Genomic DNA, 22,864 nt, shown 5'->3' with positions numbered 1-22,864 from the left:
CCTGCAAAGTTCACATACTTATTTCTGTTGCTTTATGGCCTGCTTCTTTGAGGGGAACCCAGACTCAAACCAGGTCAAATGTGTAGGTAGAAGAGATGTGGGAAATTTTAGAAAATAAAGACAGGAGAGTTTCCCTTTATCAAGCTAGGTGGATTGAGGTTGCCCACCGATAAAGGAAGTAATAAGTAATCCTTCTGAGACAGGTGCTAAAACACTTCTACAAAAGCAGGCCCTTAGGAGTAACAACAATCTGTGCTTGTTCATTTGCAGTTTATTGTTCTGCACATACACCTCATGAGCACCAGGGGGCAATGTCCTCCCACAGAACAACACCAACAACTTCAAATCACAGCAGTTACAAACAGAACACCTGACATCTGGACATTCACCAGGCCTCTCCCAGAAACCCCCACTGAGATATAAGTGACTACCAACAAGCAAAGGGGGGGCAGTGGTTATTTCTTGGGGCACAGCAGCCTTCTCCCAATCCTCTCATGCACACAACAGTGAGATACCAGGACAAGTGCTTTTGACCCAAGTATAAAATCACACAGAAGTCTGAATCTTACAAAAAGGAGAGGGGAAGGAAGCACAGAGGCACAGACAACCACAGACAGACCACACAGCTTTTCAGGGGTTAAGCATCTCGTAAAGTGTGTCTCCAATCCCATTTGTCACCCCCGGAGTCTCACGAAGGGAAAGCATGGCTGCTGGTGCTGAGATTGTGACAGGAAAAGCATGGGGGGGCCCTGCATGGCCCGGTAGAGCATACCAGGGCTTCCCTAGGGGAAGCACTCTGGGTCAACTTCGCTCGTGCCTAGGGTCTAATCTCAGTGAAATCAATTCTGTATCTTTTTCGGTTGGCACAAGAGAAAGAGTAAGGTACCGGCCACTGCTTTGAGCCACACATTGTTGAGATTAGTGAAGCTTGAGGGTGAGGTAGCCTCTCAGAGCATCCTCAGGGAAGAAGGGAATGAGGCATGGACAATTTAAAGTTCTCTGGGTGAATTCTTGAAGGCATGAAGACGAACCCTCAAAACGGTTTTTCTTCTAGAACAGTCACTCCCCGAGGCGTCCTTATGGGCTCCTCCTCTGCCTCCTGCTATGCTCCCTGAAAACATCCCCCGCTGGCCACGCCCACATCTCATTCCACACCTGTTTTCATTCCTTTCCTTTACACTGCTTCATTTTCCTATCCATGGACTCCCGGTGTAATTTCTCATCCTTGTTGCCAAGAAGCAGGAAAGGTAGGTTCACAGGGTACGGAAGGCAAAAATGATTGTGTGCCCTCAATGAGGGTCCGATTATCTCTGAAATGTAGTAGCCTGATAAAAGGGTGTGACGTTAACTCTCATGGATACGTGCCTTCCGCTTACTTCTGGTGTATCCTTCTCTACTTTGGCAGAAGTTTTCACCAAGTTTTGGTGAACTCAACAATCTTCTGCTCTGCTAGGGAGACAAAATGGCCTCCCATTGTTGGAACGGGTTGGACTAAGATGGACCGAACAGTCCCTCCTATCATTGCTCCCCCTCTGGGAGGCAATTAAAATCCCATTAGCCATTTGTAGAGTGAAAAGAAAAGTCAGCACCAGGGAACTGGGTTAGGGACACTTAGGTGATTCTACTGGCCACAGTAATATCAATGGTGGAAGGCCAACAGGAGGCATCTCTGGTGCAGGGTAGCATGAAAGTGTGGATTCCAGTTCTAAATTAAGTACCATTGTTGAAGATTGTTGAATTTCTCTTTTATCCCTAAGCATCAAAACCTTTCAAATCTTATTAAATATATATATATATATATATATATATATATATATATATATATATATATACCCTCACGACATGGAGTATATAAGTTCAAAATAGCATTCAGAGGAACTTTTCCCAAACACAGAGTTCCCACTTCCAAAGTGGAAATTGGTTTCCCTTCTCCCTTTTATTATTATTATTATCATTTTTTTTTTGGTTTTTTTTGAGACAGGGTTTCTCTGTGTAGCCCTGGCTGTCCTGGAACTTACTTTGTAGACCAGGCTGGCCTCAAACTCAGAAATCTGCCTACCTCTGCCTCTGCCTCCCAAGTGCTGGGATTAAAGGCATGCACCACCATTGCCCAGCAGTTTCCCTTCTTGATTCTCCATTCTCTCTTACCTGACACCTAATCCATTCTTTAATGGAGTCAAAGTTCAGGAGATGTTGGGGTGGGGACTGATTCGATCTTGGGACACCACCCAGATGCAGGTTAGAGAAAACCAGGTTGTGTTCCTAACTGTGTTAGGAGTGAACAAAAGAGGCTTCTGCCACCATGGTTTTAGCCAGTCTGTGCTGGATGGAGGCTGGAGAAAAGGCTGGGACAGGGAACAGTGACATCTCTGGCCTTGAATTAGCAAATCTGCGGAGAGATGAACTGAGCTCTCATATAAACAAGACTGGATGGAGGCTGGCTCTGATCTAATATCAATAAAAAAAAGAGAAAGATCAGTCTAGCTCTTGGATCAACACATCTTCCCAAGTGCAATTCTGTGTTCATCGGGGTCCATCCAAGTTTATCATGAGATGGGCTGGCAGAGGGTGAGGAAAGCCAAAGGGCCACACCTTTCCTATTGGATCCTCAAAAGAACTGGGATTTGTCATGTGAAACAGACTACAGAGACATGATGGGATTTTCCCAATAACCTGGCCCAGTAACGCACACACAACCACACAAACATATCACACACACAGATGACAAAGAGCCTGGTGTGGGCTCCAACTCACAGTGACTTGATGAAACTGAGCTGGTTTGAAATGAGTTGGAAAGAAGGCTATGGGCTCCTCTCCCTGAGGATAGTGCAGATGCTCAGTGGGATGCAGGCTCTGGTTGGATCAGAGAGGGGTTGGTTGGAAACAGAATCATGGGAGGCCACCTACAGAGGAATCCCTGAATCCTTCCATCCACTTGAGAGAATCAGATGCCTATGGACAGGTCAATGGATGAGGGAAAGGAAGGGCCCAGGCTCCTCCCAGAGGCATTTGAATCTGAGCCTCGTAACATGAACGGCTTCCTTACTCTGCACCAAGGCATCCAATTTCCTGTGTTCCAGCGGTCTACACCTCTCTCCCCAATCTTGCACAGTGAGAGCTCCCTGACTCCTGTGAAGGGGAAAAAGCAGAAAGTCCACTCTCAAAGCAGAGTGGAAGCAGTAAGAAGCTGGCTGAGGAGAGGGATCTCAGCTTCACAAGGCTAGGATATGGAGTGCCTCATGCTGACCATAACCCCTGCATAGGGGTGAGCAGGGGGTACAGAAGGAGGTTGGCCCTCATCCCACATCTTGTTTGCATTGGATGAAGTTTATGAATGACATCACCTTAATCTAGCTCCCTCTGTGACTGAGAGGGATGAGAGGTGGGGATACTACAAGAAGGGAAATGAGGGAGTCGGGAGGCACAGCATCAGCCTCCACCTTGACTCTCTCCATTTCCTGCCCTGTGGTCCCTGGTACCCTCCCACCTCAGTCTTTTTCCTGGGAAGTGCTATCTTCAGAGATACCCTGGGCAGCCAGTTCGGCCAGCACATTATCCAGGTAATTGGCATCTGGGTAGCCATGGCCAGTGAGATTAGAGCCAAATTCTGTCTTGTGGTGAACCTCATTCCAGATGACAGTATCGGACTCGCCCGTGGTGCTAGAGGTCCCAATGGCAAAGATGAGACGGCGGTCCCAGGCCACGAGAAGCAGCTTCAGAACCTAGGGCAACAAGAGTGAGAGACCACAGGAAGTTGTTCAGTAACAGCCACACACCAATCTTCAGATGGTGATTTGTCCTGATGTCCCCAACCCTTCCTTCATCATGATGCCCTAAGCAAAGCAGAAGAGAATGATTTGGAATTGGACAGCGAGCACTATAGATTGAATCTCACCTCTGTCACTGAATAACTGTGTCTGTCACCCACTCCAAGGGTTGTGTGCATGCATAGTATATGCATGTGCTTGTGTATGGATGTCCACAACTGTATATTGTAGGTTTGCTGCCACGGTCTCTACCCTTTTCATTTTATTTTATTTTATTTTATTTTATTTTATTTTATTTTATTTTATTTTATTTTATTTCATTTCATTTCATTTTATTTTATTTTATTTTATTTTATTTTACTTTATTTTATTTTATTTTTGGAGACAGAATCTCTCATTAAACTATCATTAGTAAGTGGCAGAAATAAAATTAAGACCCAGCTTCAAAGCTCTTGGCGTTACTATACCCAACCTGCAACAAAGCCAAAGTTTAGGGTCATGGACCAGTGCGTAGGAAGAACACTAACTAATAATGGCATTTGCTAAGGGAATTGGTGAGAGGAGATGGTTTAAATCCATACTGCAAGGAGGGTTTTCTTAATATTATCCTAAGACAAGCACACTTTGTAAAGAAGAAAAGGAAAGGCCACCGAAACATGGATGTATTACTTTAAATTTTAATTTTAATTTCTTTTAACCAAAGAAGCTTGATCCAAGAAATCGTGTTTGGGATGAATGGCATGGTGTCAGGAAAAAGAAGCAGTAGCCTTCTATAGGTGTTATCAAAGGATCAAGCGGCATGGACGGTAGTACACAGGGAACCAGCCGAGTGGATCTGGCCACTTACAGCAAGAGTTCAAGATGGCGAATGTGCATAAGTCCAAGGATTGGGGGGTCTGTCGTTGAATAAAGAAGACGGCCTAAGGAAGCCCTTGCAACAGGAGTGTGGTCCTGTGCTTGTTTGAGACAGTCACATGTATCCCAGCCTGGCCTCAAACTTAAGAGGTAGCAAAAGTTGACCCTGAATGTCAGAGCTGACATTACAGGCATGTGCAAGTTGCTTGGTTATAAGTACTGGAGGTGGAAGCCGGGTTGGTCATATGGTAGGCAAGTGTTCTACCCCTGGAACTCTGACTGCAGATGTAACAGCAGACTTTACAGTGGACACTTTCAGCTGCAGACCTTGGGGTAAGGCACAGAAATGTATTTCTTGGTGGAATGCTGCCTACCTACCTAAATTCTGACTCTTGATTTGAGAACAGACCACTCCTGCATCTTTCTTGATATTGCTGTTTCTTTGTTACAAACTATCCTCTGCCTCCCTAGAAGGACACAACATATCCACACCCCTTGACATTGAAGCAGGACAGAAAGATAGGTTGTATTGTGAGATACAGGAAGGGTATGGAAGCCCCCACTCTCTGGTTGAAAGCTCTGGCTAGCTGAGAATCAAGAATTCCAGCACAATTAACACTTGGTATCAAGGTCGATCACACAGAGCTGTTTCTTTTACACAGATATATCTTCAATAAGAATGTTAAAATAGTGATAAGCCAGGTTTAAGGCCTGGATGTATATGACCTTGAGTAAGAATCTTTTCCTATTTTATGAGAATCTCAAACTGTTAATTTTGTTTATCATGAAGATGCCCTACCTTCCTGTGTCCCTGTAGTCTAGGGGTTTCCTTATCAATTTGAATCCTGTCAGATGCCTCTTGGCACCACCCTAAAGTCTTGTTCAGGCTTCTTGAAAACATTTCTGCTTGGCTTCCATAGCAGGAAGACACACAAGGGGTCTTCGGGTGAATACTTGTGCCCCGCCTAAATTCATGGGAACTTCTCACCAACACTCCCTAATTGAGCATTAGAATATGGAACTTTCCGGGGCTTATTAAGCCATGAGAATGAATGTTAATGAATAAGATTAACCCTCTGCTAAAGGGAGGCTGACAAAGGGAATTCTTGCCCTTTCTCCCTGGCGAGGACACACAGAGAAGAGGCTTTGTCTGGAAGCTGAGCAGGAAGAGAATCCTTGCCAGATCCTGAATCTGCCAGCACCTTGATCTTGGACCTCCTAAAGCCCAGGACTGTGAGAAATAAAGACCTGCTGTTTATGAGCCACTCTGTCTATGGTCTGTGGTCGTTTGCTAGAACAACCCAGATATGCTTACATATGCTTGAACTTTGACCCACAGCAGCAACATAACCACTAACACTCGATGCAGAAAGACAGACATTCGTAAACTTCTCGGATCTGGAGAGGAGGCTGACTAAAAGCACGCCTCCTGCACTTCTCCATCCCTTCCCTGAGACAAGTGGGTTTTCACCCTCATGGCGTCAGGCAAGATTCTGAAATCCCAGTTATTTCAATGACACGATTTAGAACCCTGATTGTAGATTATAAGGAATCCTGAAAACCAATAAAATAACCTCCCACCAATTAGGATCTCAGAGCATTCTGCTTCTGCTTTGGTGTGTGTTCAGATCAGATCAACCTGGGATCCTAAGAAGATAAGACAGTTTCCAGTGTCTTAGTTTTTATCAAGCTCTTAGAATTTAACACAGGTATTTCCCCAGCACCAGCTTTAAAATAACAGGGCTCTAGATAAGGATTCTTGAGTAGGTGAACTATTGCCAATAAGATTTTGAGAAGAAAAAAAGTTGCACCACTCTCAACTGACTGCCAAAACATTTTAATCGGGCTGGTGAAATGGCTCAGTGAGTGAAAGTACTCGCTGGGCAGGTCTGATGGCCTGAATTCAGATTCCCAGAACCCACGTTGAATACAGCGATGCCCATCTGCAATCCTGGCACTCCTGTGGGCAGATGGGAGGTAGACACAGAAGAATCACCCGGAAGCCCTCAGGCCAGTCTGGAGTAAGCAATGCAGCAGCAGCAAACAAGAGGGCAGGCTGAGAACTGACTCCTGAAAGCCCTCCTTGGACTTTCATGTGCATATTTGTGCATGTAATGCCATAGAAATCATACTCATGCAACACACATGCACATACACACACACACACACTTGGGGGGGGGTTGGGGAGGAAAGGGGGAGATGGAGAGAGGGACAGAGACAGACAGACAAAACAACTTCTAATGATATCCAACTTTCCTATGACCTCATTACGGCATATGCACAGAATTAAAAGAAACAAGTTCCCTCTGGTCTGTGGGTTGCAGAAACAGAATTAAACGCCCCATCTAGGCCTACTACAAAACATCTGCTCTTACTTTTCTCCCTTTCTCGCTGTCTGGAAGGTAACAATGTCGTGGGAAGCCACGGGCACTGAAGCTCTTCCCAGGATTTGGATGTTCTGGTCCCTGAAAGCAGAAAGAAAACAAAGATAGCTCGCAAAACATTTCTGATGAGAAGTTAGTACAGGCTTGGTGTGACAATAACTACAGCCACAGAGTTCAGGCAAAGGGCAAACCAAAGAAAAGAAAGAAAAAAGAAAGAAAGAAAGTTCTCATACAGCATGTGACCTGAGTTTAGACTGCAGCTGTAGCTCCCTGCTGGATCATATGGAATTCCCCTCTTCAGTGACAGTGATTTGGAAAACTCACCCTGTGGAATGTTACCAACGCCCAGGAAGCTTGGTGCCCGTATTCGGGAAAAGCATAGTAAATTTTCTCATCACAGGACCAACATCACCTATTCTGCTGTTTTATGAATGATGAAAAGTACAATCCACAGAAGTTAGCTGGCCGCAAAATGTTTCTGGCTTTGCCAAAACTAACTTAAGCCCAGCATGAGGCATGAGCTTTTAAATCAACTACTCAGAATACAAAGCTTCTCTGAGCCACACGTCAGTCAGTGAGAATTTTCGGCACACTTCTTGTGGATTTCCTCCTTGGTCTTCATGGGTTTTTTGCTTTCTTGCTCAGTAACATAGATTGCAATGTTCAGGACACTCTTGTGACACGTCAGCTACCATCATGCAACACTCTAGGGCACAAGCCATCTCAGGACACTGAGTAAGAAAGACATCAAAGCAGAACTGAGCCAGAACTCAGACTCTGTGGTACTGTGTGTTGTTTGTTTCCTCCAGAACTCCTGCTGGAATTTGGCTTCACTTGCAGCCTTGTGGGCAGCTGGGACATGTAAGAGGCGACAGGGCTGTCAGGAGGGATGAACGCCTTCTTCGAGATCTCTCATCTTGGTCTCAAGGGGCCGGGTTAGTCATCTTGAAAGCATGTTGCTTTCGGAGTAAGGCTGCTCCTTGCGGTCTCCCTCTTCTGAACATATCTGTTTGTCTATTTGCTGCCATGAGCGGAGGCACCAGGAGATCCTCGCCCAGTGCAACCTGACATGACTGCTGGACGTTCCCTCCTTCAGAATCATGAGCCACATTAGCCTCATGTCTCTGTAAATCACTCAGCGATATACAGAGAGTCTGTTACAGCAACAGCAAAAAAGGCAAAAGACAATAGGCCTCCCAGTTGGTGTCTGTCTGAGTCTCATTTCTTGCTATCAAGGGAAGATACCATAACAGAAGAACTTAAGGGGAAAGGAGTTTATTTGGCTCATGATTCCAGGTTACAGACCATCCTTGTGGGGAAGTCAAAGTAGCAGGAGCCCAAATCAGATAATCTCATCCCACAATCAAGAACAGAGAGCTATGATTTATTGCATGCTTGACAGATTAGCTTTCTCCACTCTTACACATTACAGACCCCTGTTCCTAGGGAATGATACCACTCACCGTGGGCAGGTCCTCCCACCCCAGTTAATATAATCAAGAAAATTCTCCACTAATCCCATGAATCCATCATTGGGATTATCTTCCTGTATGACACTAAATTGTGTCACATTGATAGAGCCACCACAGACTGATGTAACAGCTTTCCACCTACATAAATGCCTGTTAGTAACCTTGAACATCCCTGACCTGTTGAGACTATAACCTTGTTTAAAGGTTCTACTTTGTAAGTGCAAGCCAGATAATACTGATAATTTTATGCAGCTGTTTGTACAAGCTGTCCCACAGATCAATAAAGGCATCATGACTGTGTAATGAGTGAGCAAATAAATGAATGAATGAATGAATGAATGAATGCAATTGAACTTATTGGCTCAAAAAGAAAAGAAAGAGGAATTGTTGGGGAAAGTGTTTTAGAAGAAAGGGAGAAGAGGCAGGCAAAAGCAGTTGAAAATGTTCAAACTCAGCGTACACGGGTATAATATTGCTAAAGAGGAAAACTATTCAAATTTTAAAGTATATTATTTATTTATTCTTTGAGAAGTATATTCATGTACATAGTAAATTTTGATCATAGAAAATGTTAAAAGATACACAGGTGTCACTGTGAACTAAGAGAAACTAATGTTCTCTGGGATGGAAAGACTTTTGACAGTTATAACTTAACAGCCAGATGAAATCTCTACAAATGTGCATCATTCTCACGGCTACACTTCTCCAAGCCAGGCGTCCTCACTGAGGGACCAAGCCTGACCACGCCTCCGGCTGCTTCACTGCCCTGGGCTGCTGGCTGTTTCCAACTCAGCAGGTCTGGCACCAACCCTGTAAGGCTGCTCGATCTGGGCCTGTTGCCAGGTGGAGCAGTCACGACTCTGCCTCAGCCTGGCGCAGAGCCTCTCCCGCAGGGACTCACTTTCTGCGGTGGAAGCAGTGCTTGCCCATCTCAGCTTCTCACCAAAGCCCAGGCCTGTGTGGTCCCTGGAGCTTCGTAAGGTAAAGCACAGAACACCTTGCTCCTGACTCACAGTGGTGAGTCTGCCGCATCTGACCATTTAGAGATGTGTTTCCTTTACACAAGCCAGGGTGTTACTAGAGTTGCTAGGGTCCTGCATAGGCAGCATTGATCCCCTCCGTACATTTACAAAGAAGGCTCTCTCTGTCCCTTAACTCCAGAGGCTTAAAAAAATGTGGCCTTCTTCTCAACAGATGTCCCACCTTGATATTTGGTTCTCCTTTGACCCCTGCTGAACTCGTTCTCTCTCTCTCTCTCTCTCTCTCTCTCTCTCTCTCTCTCTCTCTCCTTTCTTAGTGCGTGTGCACGCACACCATAGTACATGTGTAGAGGTCAGAGGATGACCCGCAGGAATCAGTTCTTTCCTTCCACTACATGAGTTTCAGGGATTGGACTCAGTTTCTCAGAATTGGCTTTCAGTTGTCAGGACCCTTCTCAGGACGCCATCTTCCCAGCCCACTCCAGCATTTTCATTCTTCCGTATCATGCCAGCCAGCTGCCCCAGTGAGAGCCAACCACATCTCGCTTTCTTACCCCGCCCTCCATGTAGTCAGGAGCCTGGAATGCTACTGTGGACTTATTTCCACTCATCTACAGGTCTTGAGTCACACTGGCCTCTTAAAGCATATTTACATGTTACATGTCTTATAATCCTAATCAAACAATCTCCAGGGGATCCTCATAGCATAAGCAAAGTCCCCCAATCGCTGGCCCTAGCATTTAAGGCCTTCTGTGACCTGCCCCCTACATCCTCATCATGTGCCCCTCCTTCCATGCCTTTTTCAAGTCGCAGCCCCCAACCTCCCAACTGAATAAATTCTACTGTCCTTCAATATGCAATTTTTCTTCTGCAGCTAATTTCGAACTCTGTATTTCTCTCACGGATTCACCCGAGTCTCCTCCCACCTTCCAGACAGACTACACATAAGCCCCTCCTCCGCATCACAACCGCTCAGCCAATCAGGGAGCAGGAAGCAAGGTCCTGGGCACCTTATGGCGCCTGAGAAGCCCACAGGTGGACTTTTCCACTCCTTGAACCTCTGCCTAGCAGAGTCCCAGCAGTACAGATGAAGAAGGAAAAAAATATCTGAATCTAGGAGGAGGAAGCAGGCACCTTGGAGACAGCCAGGAAGTGGGACCAGGGTCACAAGACTTTGAAGCCCTGCAAGTCCCTTTGTCTGTGTAACTTTCATCAGTGGTGCGTATCCGTTTCTGTTCTCCAGATTAGGAGAGGTATTTATCTTGCTCTGTCTGGTTACCAAGTGCTCCAGGGAAGAAACCTTGTGTTTGACGGACTATCACACTTTTCTGCTTTATTTTCTTAAAACTTGCGGTGCTCTGGAAGTACTTTGTCTATTTGTATTATTTATTTTATTATCCTCCTGGCCCCACAACAATGGGGGACTTCAGGGATCAAAGGTTTAACTAATTTGAATACTGATTCACCAGTACCTAACCCACACCTGGGCAAAACCCACATGCAAACATTTGTCAGACAAAAGGCAATCAGGAAGGCACAGACCAGACCGGAGGGAAGGAGTGCGAGGAAACCAATGTTTGCCTGGGGATAAATCAGGTCTGCACCCTAGAACACCTAGGAAAGGGCTGCATTGCGTTCATTCATAGGATTGATATCCGTATTTGTCTGAGGGCTGTCAGTCTTCCAAACCCAGAGAAGAAAGAAATAACAGTAAAGACAAAGCCAAACATAGGCATCAAGTTGTTAAAAATGCAAATAACTGTTTGACCAAGAAATTCTACTTCCAGGAAATTATTCTACAGACATGGTCACATGAGTACTATTGGTTATTAGTGGTAACATTATCTGTTGTTCGAAAAGATTACAAACAATCTAAACAGACAGCAAGTGGAGATGTTGAGTTAAATATGTGTGCAGTGGATTATTCCACAGACATAAGAATAAGGACATTATTAACACAGAAAAAAAAACAACCCGTAAGGTCATATTGTTATTCAAAAAAAAATGAGAATGTGAAACAATGTGCCTAAATGTGGCTTTGTGAAAAAATGGGAGGGAAAGATGCAGTCTCCATGAGTATGCAGTAGGAAAGCTGGAAGGACGCAGAGAAAGAGAAACTATGGACGTGAAGGCGAGGCACAGGCTGGGAAGGAGGCTTTTCCTAGAACAACACTTTACCCACATTCAAAATTGAAATCATAAATGGCACCATCCAAGGGCGGGCTCACCTGAATGCCAGGGGGGATGGTGTAGATAATCCGGATGGTCTTGCAATCCGGATGGCCAGGCAAGGAGTGGGGAATGAGGTGGTACTCCATCTTCCCTGGAGGCTGGGTGCCTGTCTTGACGCCATAAATGGTCTTACATGTTGGGCACTGTAAACTCCCATCCTGAGGAGTCAAGTCCAGTACAGTCAGATTAGAAAACTGCTTTGTTCCCGACCTTCCCCTCAACCTAAAGCACCAGAGACACTGGTCTCAAGAGAGAAAACTTGCCCAATGGGTAACAGGCCCGAATCCTCTCCAGCTAGGTAAGCCATGTTGGCTTTCTCTATGTTAACAGGAAGAAAATGACATGAGTTGCCCATGTACCATACTGAGGCACATGGATGAGCCGCCTCGATCCTTGAGGGGAAGCGCTGACTAGGGCAGGAAGCCAACCCCCGCATGGATGGAACACATGGTAACAGCTCAAGAGCAGCAACTACCAATTGCTAAGCCCCAGACTCACCCAACTTTAATTCTAAAATTAAAGATGTTTAAACCCCACATCTGAGCTGGAAGTCTGAGGAGTGCAGAGGTTCAGAGTGAGAACCCTAAGGTAAGGATGCCTGGATCTGAGTGTCAGCTCTGCCCTGCAGCCTTGGACAAGTTAACCTGTCTCCGTTTCCTTGTAAAAAAAGAAATATAATCCTCCTCTTATACTGGGCTAATGAAAGTTAGGTAAGATGCATAGAGAAAGTGTTTAGCATGTCATTCTAACTGGTATTAGTGTGTTTATGGCATCTGTGGGGAGACTAATAGTCAGGTCCTGTGTTGGAAAAGAACAGAACTGGCTTTAAGAAAATGGTTCTTAAACAGTTGTAAATTGGCTTTATCTGGGAAGGAGCTATGAACCCCTTTAGGAAATGGAAACTGGGGGACATACAGACTTCAGGTCTTGCCACCAGGGAGGAATTCACTGGAATTCCAGTGAAGTCTCAAATCTCCCCAGTTTTCCCTACAGCACATAGCTGGTCATTACAGGCTTGAATGGAAATTGTTCCCCAAGGCTCATGGATTAAAGACTTGGCTGCCCCCTGAGGAGCTTTTGTAAGGAGACTGGATAAAGAGGAGGACTGGAACCTTATTGGTAGATTAAGCCACTGGTGTAGTGATCTGAAGGCAGCCAGGAACTGTGAAGGGCAGGCAGAAAAGAAAGGGACTGAGGAGGGGATGGGGGAAGGACACACGCATGATACACCCATGCAGGCCTTGCCTTCACTTTCTCCATTCACATGTCACATACTTGCTACCATGGTTTGCCTCATCCTAAGCCCACAGCAAAGAAGTCTGTCAACCACAGACTATAACTCCCTGAAGTGATGAGTCAAAAACAAACAACAAACACAAATCAAACCTTTCCTTTTCCTTTCTATTGTTTTTCCATGCATTATGTCATGGTCCCAAAGGCTGATGTGAATGTGGATTCCGGAGACAGTAATATAAAAAGCTTGTCATCTCGAAGCAGAAGCAGGACCAGGTGAAGAGTCACTGGGTAAAGCAGACAGGAACCCTCAAGAGATCCCAGACAGCAAAGGTAATTCTCAGGTTGGCAGAAAAGGACAGGGGAGTGGGGAAGGAAGCACACAGGCAGCAAGCCTGTAGAAAGTGGAGCTGCTTCGCTAGGGCTGAGGGCCTGGCAGGCACCGAGGGGCTTCTGCAGGAGAGGAGATCCTCTCAGAGCTATTCAGGAATGATTCCATTCATGCTTGTTTCCTTTAAAATAACAGTTCATATTCATAGTCACTGCTTTCCGCAATCAAGGCCCTGCTTTCTGCTCTAGCCATAACTGGCTTCAAGACCTGGGGCGAGTGAGTCCATTCTCCCCATTGCTTTTCTTCAATGTGCTTAAGAGAAGAGAAAAGCTTCAGTACTTCTGAAAGGGAGAAGGAAGCACAGTGGCTTGGGAAACACGTTCGGAGCCACACAGATATAAATATGGAGTTACCGGGCGATCTCGAAGACAGTCATACAAAAGGGAATATAAATGACTAGACACCTGAAGACTCCTCATAAAACCTGTAAAAAGGTGAGGCTCTAATGAAATATTTTAGCCCTGGGCTGTGAAAGAACATAGAATCTTTCACCAATGATGAAGGACATCTGAGACACCAAGGAAGATGTCAAGGTTAGCAATTCAGCCCTACTGGTTACATAAAGATGAAAGGGGGAAATGAGAGCCATTGTTAACAGGAGATATCATTTTGAATAATAGCAGTCACAGCACTCTGAAGCGGCCATTGGTCTGGAAGGATGGCACAGATGGGAAGCAGCTTGTATACAAGCCTGAAGACCAGAAGTGGTGGCATGCACCGCAAGAGAGATGGGGACAGGAGGATCCCTTACACATGGTGGCCAGCCACCCTAGTCTAATTGGTGAGCAATGAGACACCATTGTCTCAAAAGAGGTAGGCAGTGTTCTAGAGATGGCACCAGAGATTGACCTCCAGCCATGTACACACACACACACACACACACACAGAGAGAGAGAGAGAGAGAGAGAGAGAGAGAGAGAGAGAGAGAGAGTAGGCAGCAGCTACTGCTTCATATCTATGTTTGACCTGAAAAGTGAAATTTTGAAGAGGTTGAGGGTCATTCAGCTCAGAAGCCAAGATTTCCGTCTAGGTGTGCTTCCCGCCATGCCTCCCCCTCAGTCTTTCCCACTACACAAGACATAAGGAGCAACCCTGAAATCCAGACATGTTCTTGGGCAAGAAGTTCAGAAATATTTGGTTGGAAAGTGAGCTGGGTCCAGAGGCATGGATGGTAGTCAAACTCACAGAGAAGGAGGATACAGGGACACAGGGAAGAATGCAAGGCAATGTCTTCAAAAGATAATGAGGAGGGAAATTGTCACTTAGGGAGATAGCCAGATTTCTGAAGACAACTGTAACTGAGGGACATCACTTTATGTCAGTTAATGGAGAGAAGCATTGTCTCATCCTCCAACAATATGTGCTAAGGCAGTGGTTATAAAGCACTTTAACAGTGTCTTTCCAGGGACAATCAAAGGTGATTAGACTGTCCAGAGAAGGTAGATTTCAACTTAAGCCACTGGCATGAAAAATAAAAGCTATTGCAAACTCATGTACTGCATTGCGACTAAACGAATTCTCATCATTATGATGAAAGCCTCCTTCACTGATGGGGACCCAGTTCACTCAGTGGTGGCCCATTTCCCTCAGAACCTCCATAGACAGAGCCCACCTCTGCTAGACCACCCTGTATAGCCCAACCAGAGACGAGGGGAAGCTTGACCCAAAGGGGAAGACGAAGACAGAGTTTGCAATGTGAGATCTAATTAACCCTGAAAACAGCACACATGCTCATTCCTGCTGCCCAGGCTGAAGGTTGATCTCGATTGTCAACCAGATGGAATTCAGATTTGCCATGGAAACATACTCTGGGCATGTCTGTGAGGGACTTTCTAGATTTATTTGTAGCAGCCTAAATGTGAGCAGCTCCATTCTATCAGCTGAAGCCGTGACTAAATAAAAGGGAGAATCTGAGCGGAGAGCTCCAGCCTCCATCCCTCTGCCCCCTAACTATGGATAGACACGGCCAGCAACTTCACCCACCCACCTTGCCTTCACCTTAATAAGCTCTCTTAAATTGTGAACCAAAACAAAGTCTTCCTTCTTTAAGCCACTCTTGCAGTATTTTGTTATAGCAACCAGTAAAGTAGCAATGTATTTGGAATGCCTGTTACGAGTTCCAAAGCATGTGTGGGAGAACAAGGACACTCAGGAACAAATCATGAAGGAACACCGCTCGCCCTCGTGGCTGACACCGACCTTGTTCCCGTTGTTGTACATGGCCACCAGGCAGTAGATGTGGTAGATGTGGCCACACCTGGACAGCTTTCCCACCAGGTCAGGCTTGACTGTAGGCTGTGGGCCCTTGTAGCCAGAGGGGGCTGTGAGGCGCTCCATACAGATGGTACAATCCTGTCAAATGGCGAAGAACAGACAGGTATCAACTGTCACTCAGCCCAGGGAGGCAACAGAAAAGTAGTTCACTGTCTTTTAGAAATTTTACAAACCAAGGATGCTGTGTTTAGGGCGGGGAAAATTATAAATATAGTGTTGTCTTGATATACACATCAGAGAAATTTGTCAAATACTTCCCATACATGCATACACGCTAACGTGGACTCATTAACTACCATGGTTTCCAGTGGCTTGTCAACAAATGCTGTGCCAAGCTCATGTTGCACTCTGTAGAGGTATTGATCTTCACATAGGTATTAGAGGAGGTTCATATCTAAATAAATCTATGGCCTAATTCTCAACATCAGCACTACTGATGCTGTGGTGGGGTGATTCTTTGCTATGTACTGTTCCAGGCCTTATAGAGTACTCAGAAGCTTTTAAGGTTTCTACGTAGTAGATGTTAGTAGCTCACTCCCTAGTCAGTCACCAGAACCCAGAGAATCCCCACACAAGGTCACATGCTCCCTCAGGGACAAATCACTTCGGCTGAGAATCACTGGTCCATATCAAATCCATTCTAAAGGGAGTTCACATGACTTGGCATACTGCTTTACTTAAACTCAGACAGGCATGGAAGGTAGCTTAGAATCACCTAGAATTCTGCTAAATGGGGCAAGTTAAACCATAATTTGCAGCTTAAAACCTTAAACCTTGAAGTGAACATCAGCTAAATCTGCTCTGTGCCAGCAAGGACTTAGTACTGGCCACATCCTGTAGAATGTGGGGACAGGGGACATGTACTTGATGAGAGAGAAAGAGCCCCATACCCCCTGAACTCACCTCTTCTGGTGGGTGCCGGACCTTCTGCAGATACTTCTTTAGCACTTCCTCTGGGGTTTTACCTATGGGGACAGGAGAGTCACTAGGTCACCAAGGCAGAGAAGATGGGATCACGTGACCTTGCCAGTCTAGGGGCTTCAGAGAGGAGAACGAGAGAGACAAGTTCAAAGAGAAAAGGATCTGGGAGACAGTTGAGTCAGTTAAAGTGCTTGCCTTGAAAGAGTGAAGACCCAAGTTGATCCCTGGAAACCTGTGTAATGGAACATGGTTGTAATTCCAGAGACAAGGAGTTGAAGTCAGGCTGATATCAGGGACTGCTGACAGCCACTCTAGCCTAATTGGTAAGCCCCAAGCAAGTAAGAGACCCTGTCATAACAAAACAAAACAACAACAAAAACCCAAGGAAGATGGCACCTAAGAAATGATACTTAAGACTGAACTTTGGTCTCTGTGGGTAGGCGTGCATGCAGGCACACACAAGCACACATGCATACATGTGCACACATAGGAGAAAAGGAGGTCAAATTATTTTGCACCAGTTTAAGGACCATGAATGAGAGCTGAGGTTGTCCCAGATCCGTCAGTGTGGCTTGAGAAAGGATGAGATGCTTCTGCCTCTTCCTGCCCACTCTCTGACATGTCTGCCCATTTCAACAAATCTGCATTTTAACTGAGATACACTGAGTTTCTCTTCCTGATAATCAAAGAGCCTAGACTTGCCCATTTGATCCCTTAAGAAAACAGAAATAAAAACACTTGGCACTGCTCCACGACACCCAGCGAGATGGGCTGCATTTCTTGTACAACTAGTAAAGCCCTAGCTTAAGTTTTGTAACATGGTATCACAGTCAAATTCTTTTTATGGGAAAGCAGGAAGTTGTGACCCCCCCCCCCCCAGTTACAGAACAGTCCTTCCTGGCTTCAGCTAGTGCTGTTGCCGCCAGCAGACACAGCCTAGCAGTGGGGAAAGGGTAATGCTCCAGGAAACATGCTAATAGTCATAGGGAGAAAGGATCTTCACGAGCTGGGTCCTCAGGAAGAAAACCAAACTGAAGGTAGAGGGTAAGGTCACAGGGGCTTATAAAAAAGCCACAGAGCAAAGAGATCTGTGAAGCCTTGGGCCATTCCTCTAGCTTTCTAATTTGTTTTCTTACCCATTAAATAGGGAAGAGTGGTAGTATCTACAAAATGGGTGCTTTGACCACTAATGAGCTGATGGATTCACAGCCCGGTCACAGTTTTCAAGAGAGACAGTATGTGCTATTAATAGTACAGAATGAGGGCAGAAGTGTAAAGCCCTGTCCCAACTTATTGGACTAAGAACAGGCATGTGAGTTCAATGAAGCAGAGAAATGGAAATGGACTGGGAAAGTAGGACAGGGGGTTGAGAAAGTTTAGTGGACGTCAGCCAAAAGCTGAGAGGCAGGGCCTTTTCTCCCACTGCCCCATCTCTCTCTCTCTCTCTCTCTCTCTCTCTCTCTCTCTCTCTCTCTCTCTCTCTCTCTCTCTCTAATAAAAAAGGGCTTCTATTAATTGAGATCCCATTGCCTATTGCCAGGTTTGGGCCGAGTGCTACACACAGCCATTCTCCTTCTGACTCAAACTTCACAGGAAGTTTATAAGATGAAGGTTTAGGAAAGTGGATCATTTATTTCATAACCAACCGCAGCAAGCAGGATGGCCAACCCAGAGTCAGTCCCCGGGGTCAAAGAAGGTACACAGTGATTTGTGAATTGTGAAGGAGGGTTTATGGAGCCAAAGGTCAGAGGCTCCAGAGGGACATAAGACAGTGGTTACTTCTCAGTTGTCACAGGCACAAGCCAGCACACACCTGCTGGTTTTGGGCATCACAAAGACAGAAAGGCAGGAGTTCCACCCAGCTAGCTACTGACAAAGGTCGGACTAAATGCAGTGCTTCTATTCTGACGCCAAAGTTATGTTTCTCTTCTCACTTACAGCACGTAATATTTCCGTGCTTCTGCCATTGTTGCTTCGTATGTTCATGTGTCTCCATATTGTTCTTTCTGACTCTTTGGTAGACTCATCACAGTCTACTAACCCGACCTGCTTAGCAGATGCAGAACTGACAACCCAGGGAGCTAAGCCATGGCTTTGACTTTGGCGCAGGTAGAGCTAGGGCTGGAAGCCCAATTTTTCACTTCAGGTATCTAATCAGAAGAAGAGGCCTGTACCTTTCTTGGCCTGTTTTTTGGTGGTCTTGCGGCTTGTGTTAGCGACCCCTGGGATGGACTTTATCTCACTCTTGCTGACAGGGGGAGGGTGGAGGACCAGCTTTGGTGGGCGAGTGAGGCACACAGGCAATCCCACGGCACTCATGAGGATCCCGGTGATTCCTGGAAGGGGCAGGGCAGGGGTGAGGAAGCGCTGAAGAATGCGCTCCCAAGATTCCCCACACACCCCCTCCCGCTTATCCACCCTCCTCCCCAGCAGACAGTATTCATAATTCATGCATTCTCTATGCACCCATATGCAGTCGCATGCTTGGGAGCATCAGTGGGTAAAACGCCAGAAGTCAGCTTTTTTGTAAGCTGGTCTTCAGAAGTCAACCATCTCACTTAGAACAAATTACTAATTAAGCGTGCCTTTGTTCTACTCCTCCATTCTCTTATCTCCCTCCCCTTTTAGGAACATGTCTCTGTCCCACATTCACGTCTTTTTGTTTTGTGACCTACTAATTTTGTCCAGGGACTTCTGTGTGTCCATGGGTGTGAAGCTATCTACTAGCGGGGCATAACTGAAGGCAACAATCTCCCCTCTCGCAGAATTTACCAGTAGACACTAGTTCAGCAGGGATGTACAGGATGCTCTAAGCACCCCCCCAAGTTCATACCTGCCCAATGACAAGCCATTCTTAGATAGGCCCAGTGTAGGCAGCCGCAGCTAATGACTAGACCGTCTATGTTATACTGAGAAGGTAGAACTGACAGCTCTTCTCCATGTTTTCCACATCTTATGTTCCTCTCTTACACTCCCTCTTCTGGGATGTTCCTGAACTTGAGAGGCGGTGGTCACCTTGTTTTGTAAGACAAGGTATCGTGGACTTGTACCTCACCCTGAAACTGGTTGGTGTCAGCAAACTCCAGGAACCTGCCTATCTCTGCCTCTCAAGCAACAGACATCACTCTTTCCATTTTAAAACAAAAAGAATCGGGATTCTGGGATAGAATGTTTGCCCTCATGCTTGCCAGTCAAACATGTTATTAGATGAGCTATCTCTTAAGACCCCTGGTACGCTCAGCTTTTAGTACCGCCTGCTGAGTTTTCCTGTTCATCTCCTAAGATCCCATTTTCTTCAGTTAGCTTCCAAATTCTCTCCTCCTTATAAATATGTGTTCACTAGCTCGTCCATGATTCTGAGTTTTCAGCCTAACTCAGTCAAACCCAGGTTAGTTAGCTCTTACCTGCCAAGGCAGGATTAACAGGGCTGGACCCATTCAAGTTTTTCACAGGCACAGTGGGAACCCTGTGGAAGGAACAGCAGATATATTATGGCTCTGACAAAAGGAACAAAATGAACCAGTGTTTAAATCTACCAAAGAGCAGTGGGTTATTAACATATCAGTGGGAGGCGAGAGGGTCAAACTGAACTCAGATCGAGACATCCTTCGCTCAGAACTCAGAATGCAGACAGGTCCAGAATGCCCACGGTCAAAGCAAGGAGTTCCCAGCTCTGCATTTTCTGCTAATTCATCCACCTCAATCTTCTTAACCTTCCGCTAGCCTCTTCCCATCACTGTTTTACCCTCTGTTCTTGATGGTCCTCACCCCTGTCAATCACACACCTGCCTATGAACTTTAGAAATCGTTTTGTTGCCTCTACCTAAGATGTTACTCTAGGACACTGCCTGTTTCCATTTATCCTCCCTTAGTATTGGCTAAAACACAGACCCTCAGCCAAGATAATCAGAATTATATCCCTACCCCCAAATCCATTTATCACAGGATTCCATATCCCCCACCCCCACGTTCCTCAGAGAGCGGAGATGTTGCAATTCCTGGTCCAGCATTTGGAAACCACTGCCTGAACAGCTGTCACTTCTTCTTGTCCCAGAAACTTATAAACACAAGCCGAGTCTCCTCCCCTCTCTGACCTCCCCAGCTCTGGAGGGGAGCCCACACAGCTGCCTGGGAAAGGCCAGGCCGCCTACGGTGAAGGCACTGGAAGTGAAAATGCAAGACACATAGAGATGGCGCTTGTGCCATTCCCTGGCGATAGATGCCTCTGGGAGCCAGGAAGCCTGAGAATCCAGCTGGGGGTAGGGATGTGCTGGGAAGTCAAAAGGAAGAAAGCACTATTTATTTGTTTGTCTATTTGAAAAGAACTCATTGAACTCAACTTTGGGACAATCATGCTTAATGCCAGAGGTGCAGCTGTGAGCATGACACCCATGGCTCTTCCCTATGGGCTGTGATTCACAGGGCTCATAGCTGGCTGGGGGCCATCCTAACTGTTCAACAACAGATAAACCCACTCAGTCCTCCCAGCGATCTAGGTAAGAAGTGTTACAGTCAGTCTCACTGCATAAGTAACAGAACTGGGGCACGCAGAGGTTACGCCAACTAGACCAAGATTGCACGGAAGAGTCCAACACACAGTATCTGGCTTGAGTCCTTCCCCTGTGCCTCCCATGATGCCAAGCTCTGCCCCATGCCTTAATGAACAAAGGTGCCGTTAGGACAGAAGAGAGGCCTAATAGCCAGGTCTCTCTATTGCACACAGGTCCAGTATGATGAGGCTCCTCTGTTGTCTTTCCATGAAGACAGGAGCAGGGAAGCTCATAAAAGCATATGGCGCTATATATCTGGCCAAACCAAAAGCTACTTTTCTTTCTCAACTGCTGCCTGAATAAAGCAAGACCGGATGTGGGGAAGGAAAAACTGTTTTTAAAATAAAAGTCACTAGACCAAGGAAAGGGGAACAGACGTGATCCTGGTTCTGTAAACGACCAAGCACTGCAAATAACAGGAAGTCGGCCAACTGCTTGAGCCTCAGTGATCTGGGGTTAGAATGTGTCCCCTTGGCACCTTTCCATTACACTGAGAGAAAGGTGTGTCAGAAGCTCAGGATCCCTTCCAGGACAGATTCACCTCTCCACTCTACCTGAAGAGGCTAGAAAAGCCTGCCTCCTGTGGTATGTCCCCTGGCAGCCACTAGGGGACAGCATGTGCCCCACAGCCCCGCACCTGCCTCCATTGTCACGGCCCCCACCTCAACTGATAAAAGACTGTGGTCTGAGTGACAAAAGCCACCTTTGTTTCCACAAACCGGACTGGCAGGTTTCCACACACTCTCTGGTCAACCAGGAAGTACTTCAATTCTCACAGCAGTCCGGGGCCTGTGGCCTGTGGGAGGGTCTAGAGAGACATAGGGGAAGCCTGCTTGTGGTGGAAACCCTCTGAACACTCAGGAAGACTTTGGGATCAAGCTGTGAGGCCAACCTTCCTCAGTGTGTCAGGAACGGGACAATCTGGTTCCTGGTCTGTGGGCAGCACTGGGGCTCAGTGGAGGGCAGGGCTGTGTGCTTTACCAAACACCAACAGCAAACATGGAGAAGAAATGGAAAGTGACTGCCCGCATCTGTACACAGCCTGCTTTGCCTTTGGCAGCGCTGGCCAGCTCCTCTGTATTCTGTGATCACATCTGCCTGCCTTTACCCCAGCTGTAAACAAGACCCGATAAATGTCTGCTCCCTTGGGGTCCCTGGGAGGCTGTAGGATCTAGGTCAAGTAGTTGGTAAACAGCTGAGCCTTGTGCAAATTTGGACAACTGTTTACACTTTTTATTTTCCAGTAGTGGAAGGACTTGATTTCTGCCACTTCCTGCTTTAATAGTCCAGTTTTCTCACATTCTTGAGCACAGGGTATCAGGTATAAAGGGCAGAGTTGAAAGCCTAGCAGTACTGGGGACTGTGAGCAGGCACCACCTGCCTGCCCTTCCCCCCATAGATCCAGGTTAAAATGAAAACCCAGAAAACCTGTCCCCTGCCCTTGGGCCACCGGATCTAAGGCCAAACCCCTCCTTCTGTGAAGCAGCAGTCCAATAGCAAGCCTCCTTCTCACATCTTCCAGGCAACTGAGCCAAAGCCTTTGGACTTAGCCATGTTCTGACCAATCAGAAGACAGCCCTTCCCCCATCCTCTTGGGCTGTTACCAGCTTGGTTCCAAGTTTGTGTTTCCATTGATAAAGTAAAACTGAGAAGCGCGCTCGCTGACACCGTAAAGGGAAGGGGGCCCGAATGGGGCGGGGGATATTCCTGCAGACCCCGTGTGGAGAAGGCTAGTGTTTTCTGAGTTATTCACCAACCCAGGAAGCCTCAGGAAGGACAATGGCCTTGTCTCTAAGGCAACCAGC

The 22,864-nt window shown here is 46.3% G+C and overlaps 1 protein-coding gene across 5 annotated transcripts in view; it reads right to left on the bottom strand.

Moving 5' to 3' along the window:
- The window catches only part of Dtx4 (deltex E3 ubiquitin ligase 4), an 852,074-nt gene that overhangs the window by 816,250 nt on the left and 12,960 nt on the right, over nt 1-22,864 (bottom strand). For 3 of the 5 annotated variants that reach the window (XR_007978948.1, XR_007978949.1, XR_007978950.1), the window contains exons 3-9: nt 19,914-19,975; nt 18,684-18,845; nt 16,492-16,553; nt 15,514-15,666; nt 11,687-11,848; nt 6,998-7,087; nt 2,060-3,722 (exon numbers count right to left, since the gene is read on the bottom strand). Coding sequence is in view for 2 of the 5 variants with exons in the window: in XM_052189328.1 (XP_052045288.1) it covers nt 3,489-3,722; nt 6,998-7,087; nt 11,687-11,848; nt 15,514-15,666; nt 16,492-16,553; nt 18,684-18,845; nt 19,914-19,975 (925 nt within the window). In the remaining 3 variants the exon portion in view is untranslated. Of the gene's footprint in view, nt 1-233; nt 3,723-6,997; nt 7,088-11,686; nt 11,849-15,513; nt 15,667-16,491; nt 16,554-18,683; nt 18,846-19,913; nt 19,976-22,864 lie in introns of those variants that run through there. The other 2 variants (XM_052189328.1, XM_052189321.1) reach the window with 1 other exon arrangement.

Source organism: Apodemus sylvaticus, chromosome 1 (assembly GCF_947179515.1).
Source record: "Apodemus sylvaticus chromosome 1, mApoSyl1.1, whole genome shotgun sequence".
In the NCBI taxonomy this organism is placed as follows: Eukaryota; Metazoa; Chordata; class Mammalia; order Rodentia; family Muridae; genus Apodemus; species Apodemus sylvaticus.
Note: the sequence above shows the minus strand (reverse complement) of the source record. Positions and strands in the feature narration are given on the sequence as shown.